The 27,792-nt window shown below is 41.0% G+C and overlaps 1 protein-coding gene across 4 annotated transcripts; it reads right to left on the bottom strand.

The window, feature by feature from the left end:
* Positions 1-26,547, bottom strand: LOC117569726 (nephrin). 4 transcript variants are annotated; one of them, XM_034250998.2, is made up of 12 exons: positions 25,921-26,547; positions 6,172-6,705; positions 5,941-6,111; positions 5,584-5,874; positions 5,219-5,518; positions 4,869-5,159; positions 4,508-4,810; positions 4,159-4,443; positions 3,819-4,100; positions 2,952-3,754; positions 2,475-2,879; positions 1-1,629 (listed from the first exon to the last, which is right to left on the bottom strand). In XM_034250998.2, exons 1-12 carry the CDS (start codon positions 25,958-25,960, stop codon positions 1,621-1,623), a joined length of 3,714 nt encoding a protein of 1,237 aa, XP_034106889.1. In that variant the 5' UTR covers positions 25,961-26,547; the 3' UTR covers positions 1-1,620. The 4 variants fall into 4 exon arrangements, with proteins under 4 accessions (XP_034106889.1, XP_034106891.1, XP_034106890.1 ...); XM_034251000.2 differs by having other exon boundaries at positions 2,475-2,858; XM_034250999.2 differs by lacking the exon at positions 25,921-26,547 and adding an exon at positions 6,902-7,032.
* Between the last annotated feature and the right edge of the window lie 1,245 nt (positions 26,548-27,792).

Below are 27,792 nucleotides of genomic sequence, written 5' to 3'. Positions count from 1 at the left end.
GTTACAAAAATTTGTTGTGGGTGATTTTTGTATGTTTTTTTTTTTTGTTCGTTTTTATTTTGTCTTTGATTTGGAAATATGTTTTAAATATTAATTACATATTTATATATATGTATATATATATAATTTATTAAAGTTTCATTTTATACACATGCTTATCTTGATTTAAATGCAAAGATCCCAAGTCTAACTTTAATTAACATTTCGTTTCATTCATGAATTATCTTTTTTTTGTGTGTTTTCTTTAGCATAATTTTTGGCGCTTTCGCATGTTTTATCATGTATATAATTTATTGTCATGCATGATAAAAACTTAATCAATTTCATTTGTTCTTTTTGTAAATACGTATATATTTATATGTATATATTATGTGTATGGTATGCATGTACTTAATTATTAATTTCATGAGCTCTTACAACTAACGAAAATCACACTTACAATTAGTTTTATAATTGATGTTATGCATTTTTTCAAGTTCTCGCTGTTTATGTACTTTTATTTATTTTATTTTTTTGTTTTTGGCTAATTTATTGTTTGTGATTTCGAATCGTTTTGATCGTTTTTTTATCGTTGAAAATCGTTACGCTTGTCGGGCCTTAGGGTTGTAGACATATACATAAAGATTTATATATATGTATATGTTTTACTCGTAATTGTGTTTATGTTGAGATTTATGTTGATATTGGTATGTCTAGAGCTTAAACTTGAACAACTGCTAATGAGAATGAGTCACGACGACGACGACGACGACGACGTCGACAGACTCGTTAATATATTTATGCTAAATGCTAAAAATCGTAATTGCTACTACTTAATATCAAGAAAATGCCTACAAATTAATATTTGAGTGTTTTGTTCTTGTGTTTCATTTTATTTTTTTGTTTTTCTGGTTTCTTCTACGAATGCTGCTTTCTGTGTGTGTGTGTGTGTGTGTGTGTATTGTGTGTTTGGGTTGTAAGTATATAATTGAATTGGTTTCTTGGTGATGAGAGGGGCAAGCATTTGTAGAGTGGGTTGCGTACCTGCCCCAAAGGCTAATCCATTGGCATCCAGACACCGGCAGCATCGATTTCATTGATTGATGTGGATTCATCATTTGACGTGCGTGCTGATGTATATATGGTTGATGTTGTGTTTCGTGATGTGAGTCGAGTTGGTTTGGATTCGATTGGAGAGCCTTGGATACAGGTACTTATCACAGCCTTCGAGCGCCGCATGCAAATGTCTTTTCTCAAAATACATTCAACATGTTTCCTCCATTTGCGCTCCATAATAATCAACGTCATTTAGTAATAATTATAAACAGAAAACAAAACATAAGAAACTGGCAACAGCAGCAGCAGCAGCAACAGACACAGTAACAACAACAATCGAAACAACGCAACATCTGAAAATCCCTATTAATGACTGAAATTGACTCAATTTCAATTTCTATATCTATCCGCTAATGTTGATGTTGTCTTTGTCGTTGTCGCTGTTGTCGATGTTGTTATTGCTGACTGTGTTGCTCTGTTGTCTGTTGTGTGTGTTCATGTGTGTATGTGTGTGTGTGTCAATCAGTCTAGCTGGGTTTGGCTGGTGTTTGTTGGTTGCCTTTCGTCTTTGACGCGCTGCACTGCTTAGTAGGTCTGTAAGATAAATTAAAGTGAAGAGAGAGAGAGAAAGAAAAACAAAAATATATCATTTAATAAGCCATTATCAATATTAGAGCTTAACGAGGGTCGCTCAACAATGTGTGGAAACACTCACAATATTAATGGAACAAGATTCAATTATGTATTTAACTATGCTTTAACGCTTTTCTCTTCTTTCTGCACAAGAAATTGTTCGACTTTATTTTAAATATGATTAGCATATATATTTTATAATTGAACGCTTTTTAATAGTCAATAAATAAAGGAAATTTAAAATATTTTGAAGTATTATTAAAGTTCCTAAGCAAAATTAGGAAATTTTGGAAAATTCAAAAATATTCTTATACAATAATTCGAACCTTTTTCTCTCAGAATTGCAAATATATGCAGAGGAAAAATAAATATGCATATGGTTCGAGTTTAAAAATATGTATTCACTAGAAAAAGAGCTTTAAAAACTACGACTCTCAAACTATTAAGCTCTTTATTCGGAATGTTCTAAAATATTTGAAATTAGCTAAGGTATCATTTAAATTATATGTTCATAAAATGTAAAGAATTTTAAGAAATATTCAATATAAAATACTCTGAAATATGCTTAAATGCTCGACATTCTTTCACCATTGCGGTTAAAATATATGAAAATATCTGATTTCATGATTAAAAAACATTCATGTGAAATATAGCTCTAAGGATTTCAAGGAAAATAAGTTTAAATAATTTATAATTTTGTGAAATATTTTTTAATATTTCAAATTTTAAGCTTTATCTTTCAGTATTTAAAAGTTTCCACATCAAAAAGAGCCTGAGGATTGTGTTTGACAAAGAGTTAAACTTACCACTGGTGGATAGGACATGTACTTGTCGCTCATGTTGAAGTAGGATCCATCAGCGGGCGGCGCTGGCGATGGCGATGATATGTAGCTGCCCTTGATGACCAGCGAGGAGGCGGGCGACGGCGATGGTATGTACAGACCATTTGAGATCAGCATGTGATCGTCCTTGGCCCGCATAGGCATACCTTCGATCAGTCCTGTGGCGCTGTTGCGCTGACTGTGCCGCTTGGGATTGGGCAGCGTGCGAGTAAAGTCCGGATTGCACATCGGATAGGGTGGCGTGCACATCGAGCTCTCCTGGTACTTGGGTGGATATGCCGTCGACTGTATGATGTCCACGTTCTCCACGAGGTACGTGGATGCGGCTGTCTTCTTCTGAACATCCGCCTGCAATGCAGTGATGGGCAGCTGGTTATTGGAATTTGCCAAGTCAGTAAAGTCAGGTTAAGAGAAAATTTCAAATGAATTGCTGATAATTACCTTGTAGACTGACTGATTGTCGTCCTTGGAGTAGGCATCATCGTTGCTGGGCTCCGTCTCGCCCTGAGACTTGTTCTGTCGCCGGATGACGAACCAGGCCACAAGCGCCGCATTCAACACGAGCAGCACCATTGCAGCTGAAGTGATGCCAATGATCATGACATTTGGCAGCTCATCCTTTTCCGTATATTCCGCCGAATGCGGCTGCGATCCTTTGCTCAGGGTTAGCTTGATGTCCGGCAGGAATTTACTAACTCCCGCCTCGTTGTGAGCCATCACCGAGAAGTAGTAGGTGCCACCGGGCTTCAGGTTCTCCAGCGTGCTGTTCTGTTGTCCCACCTTGGCGTCCAGATACTTGTACTTCTCGTCGCCCTGCTGCTTGAAGCGTATGCGGTAATACACCTGCATACCGCCATCGAAGCCAGCTGTCCACAGCAGCTCCACACTCGTATCGCTCACGTTGCCTACTCGCAGCTGTAGTGGAGCATCCGGTCGAGAAGGTTTGCTGAACTCAACTGTGGTGCTCGCCTGACCCATCGAGTTGCGCACCACACACTCATACTGTCCGTAATCATCCGCCGAGGTGCTTTCCAGGAGCAGTGCGGACTCGAAGTGCAGCGGATCCACCTGACGATCGACGCTGGTGAACTTGTTGCGACGCTGCATCTTCAGATCCTTGCCATGACGGCGCCAAATAAAACTAGGCTGAGGTGAGGCCAGCGCACGACAAACGAGCTGAGCTCGTACTCCTAGACGAGCCGCATACCTCGTATAGCTGGGGGAATGATCAATCTCAGGAGCAGCTGCAGATGAGGGAAATGCAGTGTTAACTACAATCTAGGATTATCTAACTCTTGTTGTACTTACTTTGCACCACGAGCAGCACTTGCTGAGTGGCAACAGCGCCGCGTTGATTGTCCACGATGCAGGTGAAGTTGCCAATGTCGTCGCGCTGCACGTTCTCGATCTGCAGGAAAGCGGTGTTGTTCTCAAAGCTGGACGTGGTGCGCATGGCAAAGTCATAGCCAGGCCGAGACCAACGCACATGAGCAGCCTCCAAGGGACGCGCCTGAATCTGACAAGAGAGCACAGCCTGTTCACCAGAGACAAAGCTCTGTCCCTCCGTCACAGAGGTGATGATGGGTGCATCTAATTTGGTAATGGAAATAAGCATATGCCTGACATTTGTAAGAATCTCTCTACTTACATTCAACCACCACCTGAATCTCCAGCAGGGCGGTGCCTTGAGTGTTGAGTGCTTCACACACATAGATGCCCGCATCATTGCGACTGAGACGACTGATATTGAGACGGGGTCCATCGGAGATCAAGCGTTGCCCACTCAACGCATTGTTGCTGATGGGCAGACCATCCTTGGTCCAGGTATAGCTGATGGACATGGGATTGCCACTGGCATGAAGTTCCACCTGCATAGGAGCACCCTCAACACCCACGAAACTGGTAATCTGAGCAGCATCGAACTTGGGAGGAACTGTGGAGGCAGAGACTGCTGCTTAGAGAAGGGACAAATCGAGGGGTCAACTGAATGAACTTACAGAGTATGTCCAGGCTTATGGTTTCATGCACGCTGCGCTGCAACACTTCGTTGTGACTCTGGCAGGTGTAGATGGAGCCATCGAGGTTCTGGGTAATATTCACATGCATCTCCAGTGTGGAGACCGAGCCACCCCAAAGACCCGGACGATTGGCCAGATTGAGTCCCTCCACTGGAATGCCGTCCTTCCACCAACTAATCTTGGCAGGCGGGTTACTGGAGCTGGAGTCGCAGATGAGTTTGGCGCGTATGCCAGGCACGAGGTTTTTGGGCGCCACGCTGATCTTCACAGTCTCGGGTGGGACTATAGAAAGCGACATTCTTGTAGGGAAATATTCTCAAAAGAGTTTGTGGTTACTTACAATGCACGCCTAGGGTTTTTGTGGCAAAGAGCGGAATTTCGATGGCAGCATTTTGCACCTCGCACTTGTAGATGGCATTGTTGTCGGAGGCATTCACCAGCAGCGACAACTCGGAGGTAATCTTGCTGTCCGTCACCTTAGAAGCAGCATTCACCCGCTTATCGTTCTTGTACCAAAGCAAACTTGGCGGCGGATTACCGCCCGCCGAGCTGCATTGCAATTTCAATATGGAGCCCGAGATAAGAATATCTCCATTGTTGTAACCGGTGAGCAGGGGAGCCGAAGGAGGATCTACAAAGGGAGTTGGCTAAAGCAAACTGCATAGCATCCAATTAAAGCTCTTTACTTACACAACACATTCACGGTGTGGGAGCCAACGACATTCTGTGAGAGCTCCGCATTCAGAGCATGACAGACAATGATGAAAGTGCGGCTTTGCGAGTCGATATTTAGGGTAATATTTGAGCTGCTCACCCAGCCACCATCCGAGCTGCTTGTGGTCTTGAAGGTGCCATTGCTCAACGGACGTCCATTCATGGACCAGTTGATGCGTGCCGGGGGATTCGAGGGAGCCGTAACACAACTCAGTTGCACCGCATCACCAACTTTAGCTTGCGTCGCACCGCCCAGAAATACGTCTTTGGGTGCATCTACATATGAAAGATGTTACAACTGAGAATGGGAATGGGATTGGGAATGCAAATGAGACACTTACAAAGCACAGTCAGATTGAGTTCAGCACGCAGAGGAGTATTCGACAGCAGATTCTTTGCCTCGCAGACCAAATTGGCGCCATTGTCCGATGCGTTCGCCGTGAACTTGTACACATTCTCCGAGAGACGTCCCGAGGTGCGTTGTGGGGAGTTTAGGACCTCGCCATTACGATACCAGACCAGTTGGGCTGGAGGATTGCCGCCGCGACTGCGACAGGCGATTTGCACCTGCTGACCACGACGCAAATTCTCCCCCTGACTGTATCCCTCAAAGAATGGCGGACCGGGAGGGTCTAAGCAAGGGGAAGGATAATGTAAGTCAAAAGGGGTAAACACAAAGCATTGTCGATAGGACTTACAAAGCACTGACAGCTGAACCTGAGCTCGCATTGGCACATCCGGAGGCAAAGCCTTGTGACGCGCCTGGCACGAATATTCCTTGTAGTCATCATCGGAACGCGGCTGCAGGTGCAATGTGGAGCTGGTGCGGAAGCGTTTAGCTGACGTTTGATTCACCGACACAATGGGAACTGAACACAGCACACGAGTTAGGGGATTTCGTCAACGAAAAGAGAGTGAAAGAGACTTACCCGATGTGGAGACTGGCGTCTCGCCCTGATACCAGACAATCTCTGCAGCAGGATTTGCATTCTCAGTGATGCACTGCAGCGTTAGATTCTGACGTTCGATGACCTCAACCTTGGCATTGCGCGAATAGCCATCGATGTAAATGCTGCTGGGTGCAGCCACAATGCTCAGCTTGGCATTGGCTCGTATCGCAGGATTGCCAGCGGCAGGACCCACCTGGCATTGATACTCCGCATCGTCCTCGAGTGTGGCATTCTTGATTTGCAAATTGTATGTGCCATGGGCGGCGTCGACGAGCACGGAATAACGCGGATAACCCGGAATAACCGCCGAGAATCCCAACGCAAAACCATCCTTGGTCCATTGCACCTTGCCAGCCCGAGCGGAGACCTCACAGCGCAACAGCGTGTCCGTGCCCTCCAGTATTTGCAGATCGTGCGGCGTAACCCGGAACTTTTGCACAGCCACAGAGGCAGGCGCTGAGGCGGGGGGCGAGGCAGCGGGAGCGGTTACCTGGCCACTGCAGTCGCAGGCAGCTGAAAGAGAGGAGAATCGCATAGGAGTTGTGTTAATCGGCACGTTCGACAATTGCGCACGTAGTTGGGAACTGCAGCAGAGGCGAGTTGAATTGCCAACGCCATCGACAAGTCGACATATCGACAAATGGTCGATTCGACCTGTCACAGCATCGGCATCAGCATCACAGTCAGCATCGTAGTCACATTTACCTACTTTTCGCAGCCCACACATATAAAATACACATTACTTAAGCGTAAGACTCAACGACGCAGCTCAGTCACATCTCACTAATTTGGAACAACTTTTATTTTATTCCCTCTTCTTTTTTTTGCCTTTGCCTTTGCTTTGTCTTGCCTTGCGTTTTTCTTTTCTTTTATTTCAAGCAACACACACTCAAACACATGGCTCACATGTGTCAGAGCACTCTGCTCTCAGGTTGTCATTGAGACATGGACATGTCTCAGTCTCAGTCTCTCCCTCTCACTCTTTCTCTCTCGCTCTTGCTCTCTTTGTCTGTTCGTTGGCAGTCTGTGTGTCGCTACTTCTACCCACACCTAACTATAAACGAAGTAGGTCTACAGCTTGCGGCTCATTAGCATTAAAATGTCTTAAAGAAAAGACCAGGCCACGTTCGATACCAAATTGAACCGACTACTTAGCTGTTCATACACAACAGTGCGTGTGTGTGCGGTGTAAGTGTGTATGTGTGTGTTGTCGTCGACCTAATCAGCATTAGAGCAATCTACATAGGTAATATAAAAGCACGCACAGTGTGCCCAGTCAACAAAAAAACAAATGTCGAACTAAATTGTGCTACTTTTGCAATAATTCAACATAGATTCTTTTTTCATAGTTTCTCTAGTAGGTAATTAGACCGTAGATTTCACATATCTTCATGTTTTTTAAAGATTTTTGATGAAACCATGCATCTATTCATTGCGAAAAGATACATTGCTTAAAAATGTTTGGTCATATGTTATGAAAAATATGAATAATGATATTATAAGTGATGACTTTTTTACCAACAATAATTCGTTGAGTTCAAATTAACTTGTTTTAATAGCTGATCGTTTTCAATATTCAAATTAAATTGGTTTAACAAACATATAAACTATTCTGCCATGCCGAAAGCATTTTAAATTGATTATGTTTAAAATCGAATGACTTAAAGTGATTAACTTATTGCGTCTGTCAATATATCGAATAAACAATACGCTTCAGTATTTTGCCATTTGCCAATTAATTATCATTTATCAAACATAACACAAATTTCTCATACATGATTGGCAATCAAAACAAGTTCAATTTGTTTCAGCCAATGCAATTAAGCCGAAGAAGCATTTTAGTTCGTTTTGAGAAACGATAGGAAACTGGTTTCCTACGCTGCTTTTGTGCCACTGTGCAAAGGCAGAGCAACAAACCTCCGAACGCAGCGTGAGACGTGCCTACAAATGGCTCAACAAATAAACGTCGCTGTCGTGGACTTCATCAATGGATTAATTGATTATTTGTCGTAGACAAGACGGAGCGAGGCTACCACGCTCTTGAAATGAGTCCGATTTCCGTTTGTCTTGGCCACGAATCCGAACTACATTCGAGTATATAAACATAATATGTAAATCAGAGTATATACAGACAATAGATAGATAGAGCTATCCATGGTGTATGATTTAGTTAGCAGCGGAAACGCAGCGACCACCCGCAGTTGGAATTAGTCACCTCAGGTTCTTTTTTGTTTTTATTCGCTGGGTGCCTCAATTTGCAACTGGGCTGTGGCTGCATTACTTGGACCCAAAGTTCAAGCAATTAAGTCCAGAGACCAAGAGACAGTTGACCAAACTGCACAGCCAGAACATTTCCTGCGGCAATTAACCAACAACAACAACAACTGCAGAAGCAGAAGCAGAAGCAGGCAACAAAAACTGCACAAGTTGACAGGTTTTGCAACGACGACAATGACAACAAAAACAGAGGCCAAGCCCAAGCAACGTCTCCGGTTGGCTACAACTCATTTAGTGTCATTACGAGGTGACTCTGTGTCGCCTTGCCTTGCCTTGCCTTGCCCTCTTCCCTCACTCCCTCCCCTCTGTGTGTTTCGTTTACTACATTTACATACACATGGCTTGGGTAAGTATATGGAACGAGTACAAGACAATAAGCAGTGGGTAATTGTCACACACATATGCATGACCGGCAGGATGGCCAACAAAGAAATCCTTGAAGTGTGACAGTAGGAAGAAGCACCGGCAGTACACTCAACACAAAAAGATGGAGGAAGGAGGACCGACCGGCAGAGGGAGAGAGAGAGAAAAAAGGGAAAACACACGCTGTAAAGTGAAGTAAAGTGCAAAGTAAATGAAAGACGAACTAAAGGCGGGTAAAGTAAACCGGTTTCCCATTTCATTCATGCCTTCTGTGACCAGTGACCAGAGCACAGTGGTCAAGCGAAGGCAAGGAGTTACTACCTCCCTCCCTTCCTTCCCTTCGTCCTGTCTCGCCCTTCTAGTAATTGTCAACTGGGCCCACAAATTGTACGCAAACTAAACTAACAGCTTAACCGCAAAACCGTTCCAAGCAGTCGATGCTGATGTTGATGATGATGATGCCGTTTGGCATACTCGATGTCGATCCTGTGACTCTGACTCGGCCACAAGTTAAGTGCGTATACTCTACACATACATACGCACAGTCAGAGGCTAACACACATGGCTTGAGGCAAAAGCTTGCTAATAGTTTCGAGCATGGTCTGTGGACTACGTGTGGCAATAGCAAGCGATGCGCAACGCCGGATGTCGCACTAATGGTCAACGCAAAAGACGCCATCCCCCTCGCCCCATGTTTCTCTCCCCAAAAGCTGCTGCTGCACTTTCCCTCCCTTTCGTCACTCTGGGCTGCTTTGTAAGTTAAACTATCTACAAGTCATTAACTCATACAAAGCCTGCGACTGTCGCACAGCAGGCCTACTACCACAAGAGTGAAAGAGACAGAAAGAGGGAGAGAGGACAGTGAACATCTTTGTTGTTGTTGTTGCAAGACAATCCAGAGTGAAGTGGCTGGCCTGAACCTGGATCTGGACTCAACACTCTGCCGGACAACGCACATTTCGCTTTATTCTTTTTCTGCTTTTTATTTTTTTTGCGCTCGCCTGCTGTTGTTCTTAATATTTTCCTTTTCTACTAGTTGTTGCTGTCTTATCAAGACCAGTTTCCAGTTTGTGCTGCTGGTTTTCTCTGGTTCTCTGGCTCTTTGGTCCTCTGTTTTCGGTTCGCTCTGTTTGTCTGCAACTTCAGCGCGTTAATGGAAAATATTGTGGCATATCACAGGAAATCCGGTGAGGTTTTTTTTTTCTCTCCTTCTTTCTCGCACTCCTTTTTGCGCCAGGACACTTAGCGTGCACACAACCATCAACAGCAACAACATCAACGACAACAACAACAACGACAACAGCACGCACTCGAATGACTTTGACAAAATTAACGGTCACATAAATCTCTCGTATAGAGCTCTAGGCGCTCTTTGTGGCTTTGCGTTATAAATTTAATTAAAATTTCTTCCTTCTTTTTTTTTTCTCTGTTTGCTGTGTTGGTTTTTGCCGTTCCCATTGTTGTTGTTGCTGTTGTTGTTGTTGGCTTTTTTCGGCATTGTTTGCTGTTGGTGCGGTCGCAACGAGTTCTGTTAATTTAACAAATGTCTTTTATTATATTGATTAAGCGGCTTTGGTGTCAAATTTGTTGTCAGCTATGTTAAGCGCCCACAAAGTGTTTGGAATTGTTTTAAATGGCGCAGCGAATAGGATTTTCGGTTCCATGACAATTATTTTCAACATGTGGCTTACGGCTCAAAACCCCAACCCCAACCCCAACGCCAACCCAACCCCATCCGGATATGTGCAAAAAGGCTTATAATTTGAAAACCAGCTAAATAAATGGTGTGCACTCAACTCAACTCAGTGGAAAGCAACTCGTCTCGTCTTGAGCCGCTTAGGTCCAGAGGCTTTTAAGATCATTTCTCCAAGCGGCTCTAATATTAGCTTAGACAACAATTCCTAGCAATTTTATTTATAGAATACGGTAATTGCTTCGGTTGCTGCTCTCACGAACGAACAAATTTCGCAGCATGTTGTCAAGTTTTAGCATTGATTGAAAATAAAATAAATCGCTAGCCCGCATCGAAGACATCAATCTATCAAAATTCTGGTTAAACTTGTTCAGCAAAAAAACGAACTTTAAATTAATATATTTAAGTGAGTTTCTGTCTGCGATGAATTCATTCATTGTTAAACACACACATTTTGTCCTTTTGCATTTCATGTAATGTGTAATTTGCATGTGCAAATGCATTTCTCATATTAATATCATTTAATTCGGATTGCTTTGCAATTGACAGCCTTTTGGGTCTTCCCTTTCATATTTTACAATAAAATAAAAAATTGCTCAGCATCCTTTATTCCATTCGTTGTCATCCTCGTCGTCGATTTCAATATTCTGCTCGGTTATTGTTTGTGCTCTTGGCTATCTTTATTGCTCAGTCCTTCAGACTGTGTCACACGGGCCGAGCGAGCCATTTAATGTGCGCCTTGGGCACGCTTAATAAATTCACAATAAAACGCATTTGACTCAAGTGAATCGCACAGCCCACAATAACGACCTCCCTCCCTCCTCCCCTGTCCGCTGTCTTGTATCTTGTGAAGTTCTGGGTAAATTTCACACAAATTGCCGCATTACCAAGTCTGTGTGTGTCTGTGTGTGTTTAGTTGTATGTGTTTGTGTGCTGTGCTCTCTGCACTGATTGAATTATAAAATTTGCAGCTGAACAAATGTGACCAGCCATATCAAATGGTCTCTCTCTCTCTCCCTCTCTCGTTCTCACTCTGAGCCTCTTTGGTAGCCACGTTAAACTAATCAACTAATTTGCTATGAACTTTGCGGTCTGCACAAATTAGAGCGCCATTGCCTGGGACAGTCTCCGACAGAGACGGAGTCGGAGACAGACTTGCGGGGGTGCCAAAGAGTGAGAGAGAGACAGAGAGAGAGAGAGGGAGAGGCAAGCAACCCGGCCAGCCATAGCATTAACATTAATTATTTTCTGCTTCATGAGCATTTTAGATGAACATGAACGAGACCGAGCGATGAAGATGTGCGCCCAGCTGCTGACCGGAGTAGCTTTCATCTTTAATTAATTAATAAAAATTATTGCCCCTTTTGAACTCTCTCTTGGGCTCTGTCAACTATTTTTTCAAATATGCCAACGAAATAATTTTCATTTTGTTCTCATCTTGTGTCTGATTTTGTTCTTTGTTGTTTTATGTTTTTTTTTTGTGTGCCGTCTGACCGCAACCGAAAAAATTGTTTTTGAAAATTGAAAGTATTTTGCGGGCAGCGGGCAACGAATGCGGGCAAGGCAATTAGCTAAATTAAGGCTGGAATTTACCAAAACAGAGAATATATACTACTATACATATACAGTATACAGTATATACTAGAATCCAAGGCATCGAATTTGCATGAAATAATATTTAGTGTCGAACACACACAAATATTAAAGTGTAAACAAACAACTTATAAACATTTGGCCAAATATGCCAAATTGAGCACATAAACCACAGAATAGCAACTAACTAACCCCAAAAAAGGGATGAATATAGCTGCAGCATCTACCAATATCTCTTTCTATCTCTCTCCCTCTCTCTCTAGTCTATAGGACAGCCATAAAAGTTCGGCAAACAAAAATACTAGCATAGCTTAACAACACTTTTAAAATGAAATTTAACAGCATTCGGAAGAGTCGGGAAAAATAACAACGCAACAACAACAACAACGACAACGACAGCACAAATACTAAATAAATAAATAAATCCAAACCAATTTCAGTGTATTTTTTGGTTGTCTTTTTTCTGTTGTTAATAAAACGACTGAGAGAGAAGAGAACTGTAATAGATTTGATGATTTTATGACTGTAAGCCACTCAACGCAACATTCAGAGGTTTATACATTCGTCCGGTTATTTGTTGTCACCAGAGTGTGTGTGTGCGTGTGTGTGTGTATGTTGGTGTGTAGGCTGAGGTTGAAGATCTTTAACACCCACATGCCCAAGCGGAGGCAAAAATAAATGTATTTCTCCAAAAAAATTGACAAATTTTATTAGTCATAAATTTTCGGCAGAGGCAGAGCATTAAAATCATAGGCAACACCTAGGCAAAGTGCCGCACAGCCGAAAATTGGTAAGATGGAAAATGTAAAATGAAAGAACGAGCTGTGTCGGCAGTCTATGAAAATAAATTAGTCAGTGAAAATATTAAAGAACCGAAAGAAAAAGAAAGTTTCGGCCCAATGAAGCAATGAAGCAATGAGGAACCGCGAGCGCCTTAAAATATGCAACAAAATATTATTTAGTGCGCTCGTAAAACTTCGGCGGGTGTTTGTCTGCAAATGGGCAAAGTTTGTGCCACTTCTTGTACTTATTGTTGTTATATTCTGTGGCAGGCAAATTAATTTTTCGCTGATTTTTTTTTTTCTTTTTCTTTGGTTTTTTGCTTTTGCTCTTGGTGTCGCTCTTAAGCACTGAAAACGCTTTAATGCGCGAGCTGACATTGGGTTTAATGTGTTAAGTTTTTTGGATTTTCGAGCACTGTGACTACCGGTCTTAAAGCCAAAGACAAAGCCGTAGCCGCAGTCCCAATACTCCCACACACACACGCACACACAGTGTGACACAGCCCACAGAGGTCCGTAGGGTATTTGAATAAGCAATCTAGCCAGAGCCCAAGCCATAGAGTAAATGGTACAGCAATAGACTCATAAAGAAATCAAAAGCAACATTTTGCGCTAGCCAGCTAGCCATGGCTTAAAAAAACCAGTTCGAGTGCCACTAACTAACTGAGCCGTCGTCGACGTCGACGTCGTCGTCGCCACAACCTACGTGCCTCAAATACGGGTTTATGAATGGCCACCGCCATATGAATGGCTCACAAAGACGACAAAGACGTGGGCCAGCTATGATCCCCCTTCCTCTACACCTTCCTCTTCCCCTTCCCCTTCCCCTTACCCTTCTCTATCTCCTAGCAATTCCCCCTTTTGTAGCCTAAAAGACAGTCGCGTCGAGCTTTCAGTTGCGGCGCATATTAAACTGAATTTCAATTTAACTCAAGCTACAACTATAGTTGCACTATCTGTGAGTGTTTTCACAGTGTGTGTGTGTGTGTGTGTTTGTTGGGCACCCAGAGCACGCACCTGGCTTTGACGTTTTTGCCCGGCTTAGTTTAATGCGCTCAGCGAATCAACGATTCGCTCGGATCGCTTCGGATCGACAGCTCTGGCTGCGATCGACGTTTGCACTTGTCGTTTGGCAAATGCCAAGACATGAAGCTATTGCATGCCACACTTGCCTCTTACTGTTGCCATTGCCTTGTGTATGTGGCAGCTGCATAATTATAATGTCTGGGCCCAATCGGCCCGCTGGCTGTGTATTAGTTTTTTTTCTGAGTTCGTTTTTGTTTTTTCTGAATGTCTTGTCTTTGCCAAGCTGTTGCCCGTCGTCTGTCTCGCCAAAAGGTCAAACTGCATATTTCTGTGTTGTTTTTCTCTGTTATTTTATTGACGTGCTGAACTTTGTAGACGGCTTAGTGTGAGACTATAAAATAAGTTTATCATGCAACTGGGTTATTTATACAGAATATACGAAAATTCAATTGGAATTTTGATGTTATAAAATACTCAAAAGTGTCGTCGAATTCAATTTGCATAAAAATGTGCAAAAAACCATATCAAGGCAGGTTGAGAAATAAACTTTTTCGAATCTTGCATAATTCTGCAGATCCAGTTTCACAATGAAAGCTATAAAACACAATGAATTATTTTACGAATATATTAATTTATAGAGGTATCTTAATATCATCCGTATTATTCGCAACTACCGCGTACAATTTCAAGTTTCTCTTATTCCCCCATTAAAATCAACGGCACAGAAAATAGTATGCAAATAATTTTGCCTCTTTTATTTATGCTATTTTGTATACTTTTAATTTTATTAAAAACACGTCGCATATCCATGAATGAATGAATGTGCTCGCGCGTCTCGTTTGAAAAGTTTTTAGTTTATTTTTGACTTGTTGTTTAATATTATTTATGTATGCAGATTGAAACTTTTTTGCCGGCTTTGGGACGGTTTCGTTTTTGGCTTTTTGGGAGACTCGACTCGACTCGACTTGATTGTTGTTTTTGTAAAATTTAATGGCCATCTGATTGCGGACAAAACTGTTCATATTACCTATTTATAATTCCAAGGATGTGTTCATTAAGCTTTAAGATTTATGGTCATACTTATGGGCTGCATGTTTTGAATGCGTGTGAACAAAATGCGGGCGATGTCACTTCATTTGTGTGTTTCGATGTAGAAACATTGATGTATTTTGCACGTCTCTATGTTTCTTTTTTATATTATATGTTGTGCCCAGTCTAAGAACTACAAATCCAGTCAAGCGCGTCGGGCCTGAAATTCAAGTTATCTGACAGTGTTTTAAAAACTGCTCGAGCATAACATTTGACTAAGGGGGCCCCAAACCCAAATGTTAGATAATCGCAGCCAAAGCAAAACCGAAGTCGAAGCCAGTTAAAGAAATATGTTTGTCGTAGTCGGACTGAAATTCAAAACGCACACGGCCACACTGGTCAGATTAATGGCTTCAAGCTGATTAGTTTGAGGCCAAGACACAAAACACAGTCACCAACTGCGGCGACTTGACTTGAGACTTCAGATAAGATGTAATACAAAGGCCAACTAGCTTTGGTGGGCATAATTAGCTAAAGCTCAACACAAGTCTGTGTTTAGTCCGAATTTGTCAGAAGGGAGGAGGAGCAAGAAGAGGAGGAGATATGAATAATACATTGTGCCCCACAACCAAAATCTTCATTTGTCAAAATTAACACTCCGACATAAGCCAAGAGCTACAAATCTCTTTGTTGTGTGTTTGTTTGTTGCTAATGTTTTGCTAGTTAAGCAAAATAGTCGCGTAGGTGAGATCAACATTTCATTATTTTTACATTAATCTTTTAATAATTGATTTTGATCTCTTAAAGTTTTACATTCTTCTAATTAATAAACTTAGATATGTTACAACTTCTAAGTTGCTAGTTCAACTTTTAATTGAACATTGCGATTTAGCAATCTTTTTTAGTTATTAAAGATTAACGTTCTTTTATTAGCAATCTTAGTCTTTAAAGATTTACATTCTTTTAATACGGTTTTATTTGAGATATGTTTTCTGTAAATTACAACTTATAATTTACTAGTTCAATTCTTAATGGAATGTAATTTCTAGCAACATTTTTTGTACATTTCCTTTCATTATTTATTTATTACTTCCGATCATTATCAGCGTTTATTTTGTTCCCACACTCGATCAATCTTAATTCTTGATCAAATTTTCAACATTTTCGAGATCGACCTACTATTGCACACTTATTATTATTCGTGTTGTTAACATGCTTATACCTGTTCTTGCTAACTGAAAACGGCAAATTGAAAAAAGAAGAAAAAACAAAAAAAAACTGAACAGAACGTTAAACAATTTTCACATTGTCGCGTCTTGTTATTAATTCAATTTTTTTTTTTTTTTTGTATATTATGTTTTTCATTCTTTTTTTTTTTTTTGGGCCAGAGTTACCGTACACTTTTGTGGGTTTTTCAGACACGTCCCTGGCAGTTTAATTGAGCCAGCAGCGGAGGGGAAAAAGGCACTGACAACTGCTGTTGTCCAAAACCGGCTTGGGCGCGTCACACACACACACACAGACACACACACGCAAGTCATAGCCATCCATCATTATGAAATGTGTGCAAGTGTGTGTGTGTGTATGTTTGTATACAAGTTTGAGTCGAGCTGCACCTGCTCGCATTTTGTTGGCCTGGGAAGAGCGAGTTTGAGTTTGAGTTTGAGGCCTCCTTCATTGATAGTTTTCATGCACTGGGAGCTCAACTTTCGCATGCGCAAACTTGTCGGACAACATATGCTGACCATCCAGCTATAGTTCCAGCCTCAGTCTCAGCCTTAACTCCAGCTCCAGCTTCGCTCCAATTCAAGCTGAGATCTGTGCAGCTGGAACCGGACCAGCTGGCTTGCTTCAGCTTCTGTTTTTGCCGTGATTCTGCGTAGAGTCTCCACTTTGCTTTTGCTTTACCTCACTTTTTTTTTGTGTTGTGTTTGCCTTTTGTTTTTATGCTGTTGTTTTTTGTGTGTGTGTGTGTGCGACCAACGTAAGTTAATATGACTTGTAGCACGATGATTGCTTCCTGTGCCGGGAGAGTGACTTGAAAACTGGCAAACTCGCAAACTCGCAACTCGAAAACTCGCACGACGCTTCGCTTAGGCGCTGACAGCGCTCTGACGACGACGCATCAGCAGCTTTTGTTGGCCAACTTTTTCGAGCAAACGCTTTTTTTGCTTCTTTCATTTTATGAATGAAAAATTGTTGGCTGCTGATGTCGCTGCTGCTGCTGGCGGAAGTAATAAATTAATTGAGTAAATATCGATTCGCACTGCGCTGGCAGGGCTGACTTGTTAATTGGCAGCACTTGAATAACACACACACACACACACACACACACACACACACACACACAGATACCTACACGTTTACAGTAGTCGAGCATTCAACTTGCAGCTGTGCAATTCTCCCCCCCATTTTGCATAGTCAAATTGGCTGGCAAAAGGGAATCCGAGCTGACATCGCAGTAGAAATAGAAATAGATATAGAAGTTGAAATCCAGCTAAATCATGTTAGTCAGTCGTACAGTCAACAAGCGAACTCGTCAAGTCAACACCACATCCAGCATTCAGCATCCAGCATCCAGATGATGCTTCGTGGTTGGTAGCTGGTGTCGCATCCTCCGCATTGAGTTGTCGCCCCGCTTTGCCCCTCCCCTCCCTTCTATCCTCATCCAAGTGGAAGCTGGATGCTGAGCAGATTAATGACCATTGATAGCGCATATTCAACTGCTCAGCGAGCGTATTAATGCAGCTTGATAATTTATTGAAAGCGCTTCTAATGAATTTTTATGTTTTGCCTTAAAGTAAACATGAACATGACTCGACTCTACGCGCGTCGAAGCCAAAGATGCCCCCAATAGAGGAAGAGGAAGAGGGAGGAGTACTCAGTACTTTACTTTCAGCTTGGGGTACTTCTGGGGTGCTTCTAAAGCGCTACTAAGTGCCTTTTAACGGCTGCTTCCGCTAGCGTTTTCAACGTTTGACTTGTAATTTGGTACGTAAAGCGTTTTTTATGGTAGCTTTTATGGCAGCATATGCCAACAAGCTGCCTCATCGTGCGTACTAAACTTAATTAATTGGCCAACGGCGCTGTGTTTGCCAATTATTATTGCCACATACATACATAGTTCTTTAACCTTTTTTGGCTTTCGTCTTAGCCTCTGCTTTAATTTAAATCTTCAGAGTGTAGTGTGAAAAACTGTAGCGCATTAAAAACCAACAACGAAACACTCATATTCAGTTTCTCACAACTTCGATAAAGTTTTTAAACTTGTTTCGCCCCGAAGGCATAGAGTTTATTCACAGAAGAAAGTAATAGTTGATAAGTGTAATTAAGCTAAATAAAGTGCAAACATCAATTATTTATTATTACAATGATAAGCGAGAGAGACATACGTATTTATATAAAAATACAATTAAATGATTTATTGGCGCCTGGAGTCGGAGCTGCCATTTTTATAAACACAACATAAAATACTTTATTTGCAAGTGCGAAAAGTATTTAAATACTCTAATAAAAACATGTAGTTTGATAGTATTTAGTTTTGGCATTTTTTAGTATTTTCTTAAAGCAATAGAAACTAATATGCATAATTATGCAAATTAAAATGCAAGCCTCAATTAATGATTTTTGTTTTTGAACTGTATAGCCATAAGCTATCTGCATAAATAAGCGTATGCATGTAAATAAATACAAATAAACAAAAATCCACATACTCCATTGTTTTGGCACACTACATATATGTAAGTGTTGTGTAAGCTTATTTCACTTCACTGAACAAGTTCTTTCGTTCAGTTTTAATCAGAGAACTAGGTTCTTTTCGTTTACAAGCAGGAAACAGGAGCGAACTAAAATGAAGTGAAGAAATGGACAAAAATGAACTAAAGATTAAAAGTGAAACGTTTGAACAATGAACCGAAACAGGAGCGAACTAAAATGAAGTGAACAAATGAACAAAAATGAACTAAATATTAAAAGTGAAACGTTTGAACAATGAACCGAAACTTATTCAGTTCGTTCACCTTCGTGAATAGTTTGTTTGAAATGGATCTGATTTATTGACGCCCTTAATTGGAGTTGCAGTTGTGACTTTACACATTACATATCTTGCAATATCTTTAACACAATATTTTGCAAAAATTGTAAGCGGTATTTTTTTTTTGGCTCTTTTGAAGTCGCTTTCGCAAATGTTGCTGCTGTGTTGCTGCTTTATCGCATCGATCTGAGCTTCATGCATAATTGCATATATTCGATGCAAACACCTAACTGTACACATGTATGCATGTATCAGTTGCAAACACACACTCACGTATGTATGTATGTTTGTATGGTCGTTACGAACGAGCCGTCATAAGCAGCGCTGGCAACAACAATCAAAAGGCAGCAGCAAAGGCAACAGCAACTGCAACTGTTGCAACTTGTTTGCTCTTGCAGCCGCTGATGTTGCTGTTGCTGTTTTACTGCTGTTGACGCCACCTAACTGTCAACTTTCTTTTTTCGCCGTCGCACATAATTACAGCTGCACATACATATAATGTATATGTATATGTGAGTGTGTGTTAAGTTTTACTTGCATGCAATTAGCATAAAAAATATCAACAGCGTTTGCATTTATATAACGCTACAAATTATGCATCATTGAAGCCTGCCACAGCGCGGCCTGCGACGCAGCAGCACCAAATTGCACTGACGTTGAATAATGACCGAAAATGCAACAGCAACAACAAGGCAACAGCCTCGACTCCAAAGTGCAGCTCACAGGCCGCCAGTTGCCACCGCAGTTGCCGCAGCTTCAGTTGCAGCTCCAGCTTCAACTTCAGCTGACGACAGACAGCCGACGATGATGGAAATGAAGCGCTGGCTGCCTCGAGACGCCACCAGGCACAAGCACACAACTGCCCCTGCCCCTGCCCCATGTTGTAGGTGCCACACCGTGCCGTGCCACTGACACCTCACGCACGCCCACTCCCAGTCTCTGCCGCATGCCACACGCCGCAGCCGCAGTCGCTGCCACAGTTGCAGTTGCAGTTTCAATCACAGTCTCAGACCCACTTCAGCTGCTGCTGCTGCTGCTGTTGCATTGGCAGCAAATCTGCAATAGGCATAAACATTGCGCTTGTCGGATATAGAGATGGCAAGTAAGTATAATTTACACCGACATTAACAAGGAAATAAAGTGGTAAATTAATATTATACAAATAAAATGCATAAATAATAATTATGTCTAATTTATATACAGCACTGAACAATTAATAAATAATATTTCATTTTATTATTTGTACTGCATTTAGACAATTGAATAATATAGCCATATCAAATAAAACAAATACCAAAATACATATTTATAATCGTTTTCAACATCTCAGCTTTTTTTTCACTAACAATGAAAACATAATAGACCATTTATAATCGTAAACATTTGTGAATATTACCAAATCGGAAATACGCTTTGAATGCCGTGAATAGTATTTATTTTTGTGTTTTGTTTTGCGACTCCCACGAAAGTGACGATGAAGAGTGCGAAAGACAAACAAAGTAAGGTCACTAAAATAACAATATCGATAACACGAACGTGCTCATCTCTAATTCACATGCTCATATGCATGAGTGTGTACATATGTATGCACGTATGTATGCATGTATTTGTGTGGATATGTCTGTCAGCAAATACATTGAAAATAGGCTGAAAAATGGGAAAATGGCGCGGCACGCATGAATAGAGGCATAGAGTCATCCATAGACAGCTTGGCGCTTTGAAAGGCGCATTCGATGGGTGCCCACAGAAGAGGGGGGGAGGAGGACGACAGGGTTTTCACTCACTTGACGCGCAAAGTGCTGCAAAATAAGCGCAGCAACATATAAAGGAGAAATGCACACACACACACATACACAGATGCACAGTGTGTACACATCTCATTGTGTGAGTTTGTAAAAAGACAAACAAAATGAAAGCGTAGAGCAGTTAAAAAAAAAAATAAGTACAAAACGAAGAGAAGAAGATGAGAAAAGTTATATAAAAAACACACAAAAAATTGGTTCAATTTAGCACAAAGACAACACGGTGCACACAGCTGAGAAGTTGAGATAGAAGGAAGGGTGATGAGGTGATGAGGAGGCAAGGCAACATCACAACATTGGCAGCATCGGTTCATGATGGGAATGTGGGATTGGGCTGGGGCTGGGCATAGGGCACTGACAGCGGCTAAGGACGGTGGCAGGGGGGGCGGGGACATGAGCCTATTTGCAGCTCAGTTCAGCTTGGTTGTCTTTATTTTTTTTTTTTGTATATTTTCTGCAGTCCAAACGAGCGACGACAACTCGTTAGCACAAATTTGCTATGTGGGGTATTTAATGGCAGTGGGATGGGCCAGCCGAGAGGGGGGGAGGGTATTTTTCGATGAGGTCGACAGAGTGCAAAGAGAGGGGGGCAGAGGGCTGAGGGGGGCACTCCTCGTTGCTGTCAACGCCTTTTAAATGGGCAGCGACGAAAAAGCTTTTTACAATAGAACGAAAAAAAAGCCAGCAAAACGCGTTCCCAAAAGCCGCCGCCAAAAACAGGAAAAGTCACTCCATTTTAATGTTGTTTTTGTTGTTGTTGCTGCTCTGATGTTGCTGTTGATATTTTGGCAAATTTTCATAAACTGTTATTTATTTTTATTGCATAAAGAAAATGTAAGCAAAAAGCCAAAAGACGCTGCAAAGTTGCGAGCAATTTTCTGCTGCTTTTCGTTTCTTTCACGGTGTGTGTGAGCGTGCGTTAATTTTTTTTGATGTTGTCGTTTTACTGGCAAAAGTCTGTGGCGGAAGTGAATTTGCAAAAAACACAGCAACAACCAACAGCCAACAATAAAAACAACTACACACCCAAGTACCACAGAAAAACAAGAAAAGTAAAATGCTGTGCGCTTTTGACCAGCACCCTAGCCAAAGGCGGCACAAACAGAAAATGTTTGCGAAACACACCGAAACAACAACAACACAATACATATACATATATATATATAGTATACTAGATATGTAAAAAGAGTGTCAGACTGAGCAGAGGCAAATATGCAACAGCAATAACAACTTGGAAGCGCATTTTATTTACATAAAAACAAATGACCAGCATTTTGTGCGGGTCTCCTCCGAGTCTTCTTCTCCCCGTCAAAGTCAAAGCTGGGAGTGAGTTGTAGAAATGGAAGGAAACAAAAAAAAAAAACACACGAACACGAACACAAAAAACACACACACAGACAAAAAGAAGATAAGACAGGGGTTGTAATTATCCCAGCTTGGAAGATGGGGGCAGCGCCAGTTGAAAACCCTCAACAAAGTTGCACACGTTGGTAGGTCTATTAGGGAGATTGGCACAGACTCCTTTGGAATGTGCTGGGAAAGTTGCAACAGTCGCAGCTACAGCATGAGCTGGCAAATATTACAGAGAACTTTGTGAAGGAGATGGGGACATCATAAGCCGCAGATAGACTCTACTTAACTAGACTCTATGTAGTAGCCAGCTGAGAAGGCAATAAGTGTTGTAATTTAAGTTTTAAAAATTTAGTTCTAGCGTGTGTTTAAAATAACTGAAATCCTGGAAGATAACAAACTGTAAAGTATACAGTGCACACAAATGGAAGTCTGTTAGCTAACAGCATTCACTATTAATGGAAGTCTGTTATCTAACAGACTGCAGACATGTTAATTGACAGCACATGCAAACCACTGACAATATCGATAACTCGTTCGATTAATTTATCATCGATATGCGGTCTGCAGTTAGCAAATGAAATGAGAAATATATTTCAGCAAACACTTGTTTATTGAATATAAATTTAAAATTAAACTTTAATTTGATTTGTTTATTTTAGTTGTGATATTCGTGTTCTACAAACATCAAGTATTGAATATTTTTGTAGAATAAAGTCATACATTGAATCACAGTTTATTTTAAATTTAAATACATACTGGCTAAAAGAGTTACCACATATTTAAATACAAATTTATTTAAAAATAGTTGTGCAGCCGAAAGTCGTAAATTGCAAATATTAATTATCCCTGCGAGTAGTTGAATAATTAACGCTTATCCTAGGCAAATGAACCTATCCAATAACACTATCGTACACACGAAAAACACTTTTGCTAAGCTTCTCTTGAGTTCTCGAGCTGAAGAGCTGAAAAGTTTTTGGGCCGGCTCCAAGTGGAGCAGAGGTCCATTACCATTTAGCTAAAGCAATTGCGGTCAGATGGAGCGTGTCCCTCTTTCCCTTCCTCCTCCCTCGCCCACTGCCTGCCCACTTTTAGTTTTCCATGTTGCTAGCTAACTAATGTGTGTACTATGTGGGATGGGATGGGCAACTACTTACCGCTAAAACCTCCCCGCAACCTGTTCAACATAATTCGCAGCACTTTTTAATCAGAGCAAGTGGCCGAGTACTCATACACTCATAGTCTATTCATTGGACGTTTTAGCTGCTGCTTTTGCTGCCCACCGATTAGCCAAGCCCTCTGAGCCGAGTTCTAAAACGGAGCCAGTTCAATGCACTGCGAAGAGTGCGTTGCGTAGTTTAACCAGCTTTTAAAACGCGTCAAAAGTTTTATGCCAGCAACAACAGCAACAGCAGACGACGACACGGCTTTAAGCCAAATCATTACTAAGTCCAGTCGAATGAGCCATGTGCCTTATGTTTGCCGAGGTTTTAGCTTTAATTCAATTTGCCTAGCTAAATCGCTGGGATTATGCATATATATAGCACAGCATAGCAAAGTCGGACAATCTCAGGTCTCTCTCTCTCTCTCTTTCCACACATAAACCTACATACGTCTAGTACATATTTGGCTTATAGCCTCTGCCTCTGCCTTCTCCTCCTCCTCCTCTGCCTCAGTTTATGCTCTATACCATCAACGTTTATGTAGGCAAAAGAGATTTGTAAATTCTACACTTCGTTTTTTTTTTTTTGTGTTTTCCCCCCTGCCTCTTCACTCTTTCAGGGCTTAAAACCACATCCTCAATTTTTCTAGTTGTGCCAAAAAAAAAGAAGAGAAGAAAAAAGTCTGAAAAACGTAATCATAATTTGTGTGCCGCCTTTTGTAGGTTGCAAGTTGAGCTGGCCGCTTGCTACACATGTTGAAAATTTGACTGCCTTCAAAACTGAGTTGCCTGCCTGCCCCATTGCGGCAACAACTGGGGGCAGGTGTATTTCTTTTTACTGCCGGTTTTTCTCTACTTTTTCATATATATGGTATGTATGTATGTATTTCTCGGTCTTGTTTGAGTTTTGCAGCTTGGCTGGCATTAATTTTGAACGCGTGCAAATGGAGTTGGCTCTTGAGGCATGCCACATGCAGTGGCAGCTGCTCTTCACGACCATGTCCCAGGGCGTGTGCCAAACTCAGACGCTCAGCTCCTGGATGCAGCTTCATTCAACTTCAACTTCAACTGCGCTATTAATGATGTTCTCCCTCAAAATTATTGTGAATAAAAATCGTTTAATATATTACGAAAATATTCTTTAACAAAATTAATTATTTAATGATAAACCGAGAAGCAGCTGCAAATTAAGTGTGTGGAAATTAAATATTCTCATATATTTTAGGAATTAACAATTTAAGCAGATTGAATGAAACATTCATAAACATTAAGAACCTCCTTTATAATCTGCTTAGTTGCAAAATGAATTCAGAGATAAAATAAATTAAAGACAGTCGGCAATTTGTTTATTGCAGCTTGAACAAATTCTTCTTGAAAACTTTAAATTTTAATAAGAAATCCAAACACACGTTTTATCGAGTTGTTAATTAGAAATTCTCTATGGCCACTAATAGATTTGTCATGCGGTGTAAAATGATTAAAATTGTGTTAACTGAAGCTCGAATTTCAAGTTCATAATTGCATTTTCAAACATCGGCTTTTCATTTTCGGATTTTCATAACTTATTTCTCTTTGTTTTCGGTTTTTGTTTTTGATGTCGCTCAATTCATTAGCAGCTGCCCAATAAATAAATCAAAAACAGAACACAAATTGAGTATGGAAAAAGTTGGAATAACATTTTACATTTTTTATGCAAATACTTTTCAATTAGCAGGCGAAACAAATTGCCAAACAAACTATGCAACAAAAGCCCAATAAAAATGCAAAATCCCAAATAATTAATAACAACGAAGTTGCTGTATGTTGCATGCTGCATGTTGCAAGCTGAATGGCTTCAGGCTGTAGGCAGTAGAAGAAGAGGTAGATAGAGAGCAAAGTGTTGTGGCTAAAATTAAATTATGTGTGCCACACAAAGTTCGCTTCGAATTATGTCGCATAAATCAAATAAACAGCAGCAGTAGCAAAAAAAAAATAAAAAGAAAAAACGCAAAGTTGAGGCTGCAGAAAAATGTTGAGGAAAATTACTGTGAAAAAATTTATACGAAAAACTTTTGCATTTAAAGTGCGCCCGAGGGCGAGAGAGAAACGGGGTGGCAAGTGGCAAGTGTCTCCCGTGTGTTAGCGCAACACTTGTAGCCAAAAAAAAAACAAAATACAAAAAATGAAAATGAAAGAAAAACAACAATTTTTATTATACGTTGTGAAGTAGAAACCGCAGTCGAGAAAACGCGACAAACGCGACGGCAGCGGGCAAAAACAAGTGTTTAAATGTCAACAGCAAGCGGCAAGAAAAACCAGCAGCAGCAGTCGGAGCTCTGTGTGGCAGCTACAACTACAACGGCTGCAACAACAGCTAGACAAAAGGAGTTATATGCGAGTGTATCTGCGGAGTCTGCAGAGTCTCACAATTCATATGGAAAGATAACCAAGCGTCTGTCTCGGCTTCTGGGACTCATCTTCTATTTTTATGTTTGTGTAATTTTTTATTTTTTAGACTTTTGCGCCAGTCAAATGTCATGAACTTTTGTGGTCCACACACAGCGGTCAAAAGCATCTATGAGATACTTTTTTCTCGCTGCTGTTGCCGCTGTTGCACATGGCGTCGCTTAATAACTTACCCAAAAGCAATGCAAATGTCAAAGTTATCCAAAACTGCATCTTGCCGCCGTTTCTGATGATTGTATTTATCGTTGTAGTAGAAGTCGTTGTTGTTGTTGTACTTATTGTTAACTTTTTGATTGGTTTTTTTTTTTGACACTCAAACTCGCACACACTCACTTCGTTTTGGGCTGTTTACAGTTGCAGATACTTTGTGTATCTTTTGTTGTGTTTAATTGCAAGCCACAGCCTCTTTTAGGCTTGGCCACGCATTTGAGCCATGCATTTGGGCAAACATTTTGCGCAATAAACCCGACGACACTCAACAATTCACAAAACACCCACACACTCGCACATACACATATATAGTAACAAAGCGTTAGCGTTGTCAATTTGGAATTTTACTTGTTTCGACTCTAAAATTTTGAAGAACTTCTTCACTTCACTTTTAGTCGGTGTTGTGTATATTTTTGTTTATTTTATCTCTCGACTCTCGACTTTTGGTTTCGATCGTTGTTGCACTTGACACGCTTGCCACAGATACGCGACGAACAGATACAACGCGCAGACCGCTGAAGACTAAACGCAGATACAAATTCCGATTCCGATTTCGTAGCTCGCCCGCCAAACAGGTCCAAGTCGAAGCGCAGCTCACAGGCGATTGAGACGAACTCGAACCTTGAACCACATGGCTCGCAAAGGCAGCCGAGACTTCCAACTCGAACCTCAACTCAAACACGAACTTATACGATGGGAAAAAAACAGGCAAGGTTCTGTGTGTGCCTTGTGGTTTGGGTCATTGCTAAATCAGTCATGCGACTCGAAGTTACAAATCGTTGCTAAGCATCCCATATTGCAACTGAATAGAGTAGATCAATATAATTTATGAAATTTTTAACTTTAATAGTAAATTCATTTTCAAATTACGCCTTTTCATTTGCATAGTTGAAATTGGATTTTCATTTGTCGTAGCTCTCAACAATTTTAAGTAATTCTTGTAATTTTCCTCCTGTAGAGCTCTCAGCATACCTAAAAACGATTTGAATACATTCACTGACTCGTTTCAACTTTTAGAACACGCACTTCGTTAGCATCTTCGTCGAAATAGTTCACGACTCTCACACAGCAGCCACGACGTCTGCGCCTTACCGTATTCGAAGAGGTGCGCAACTCTGCTAATTCGTTTCGAACTGTGCAGACGCACTCTTATACAAAACTCTGCTACGCAGGCAAATGCAATTGCTGAATATAATTTCGAAGTGGTTTAGCAGAGATGCAGGAATATACGTCGAAAATGAGTTGTTGAATCGCATAATATAAGAGTATCGAATCGAGACTTATATCCGAACGTAGAAGAGCTCAATTAGAAGAGAGGTAGCAACATGTCTGAAGTGCGCCTTGTAACTGAAGTGTTGGGATTTCGGTTATGAAAGTAAAAGTGTAAAAGTGTCCGTCCCGTCTATCCCGCTATTTCTCTAACCACCTATCTGTCTAACTCGGCTGGCTTGGCAGGCAACGTAAGTAGAAAAACATGGGAAAAACTTTATTGAAAATCGAGGCAACGCAACAACAACAAGCTTTGAGCAAAAGATTCTAAAAGTTTCACACACAAGTGAAAGTGGCAGCAGCGAAGCCAAAGCCAAGGAAGTCAATTTGGATGCTTAGTGCACTGGCAAATAATAATACTATGTATGTATATTGAAAGATAGATTATGTCGAACTTTATGCACTTTACGCATTATTCAGATATCTTCGAGATGAATTTTGTGCCTCACTGAGTTTCAATTGAACTCCAAAGTTTCAGAATTTTCACTGAACTCAAGACATTTATTTCAAACGTCTTCAGGTGTAAAACAATTTCAATCGAACTTCGAAACTCTACTGGATACATT

Source organism: Drosophila albomicans, chromosome 3 (assembly GCF_009650485.2).
Source record: "Drosophila albomicans strain 15112-1751.03 chromosome 3, ASM965048v2, whole genome shotgun sequence".
NCBI classification, from domain to species: domain Eukaryota; kingdom Metazoa; phylum Arthropoda; class Insecta; order Diptera; family Drosophilidae; genus Drosophila; species Drosophila albomicans.
This window is presented reverse-complemented; position numbering and strand designations above follow the sequence as displayed.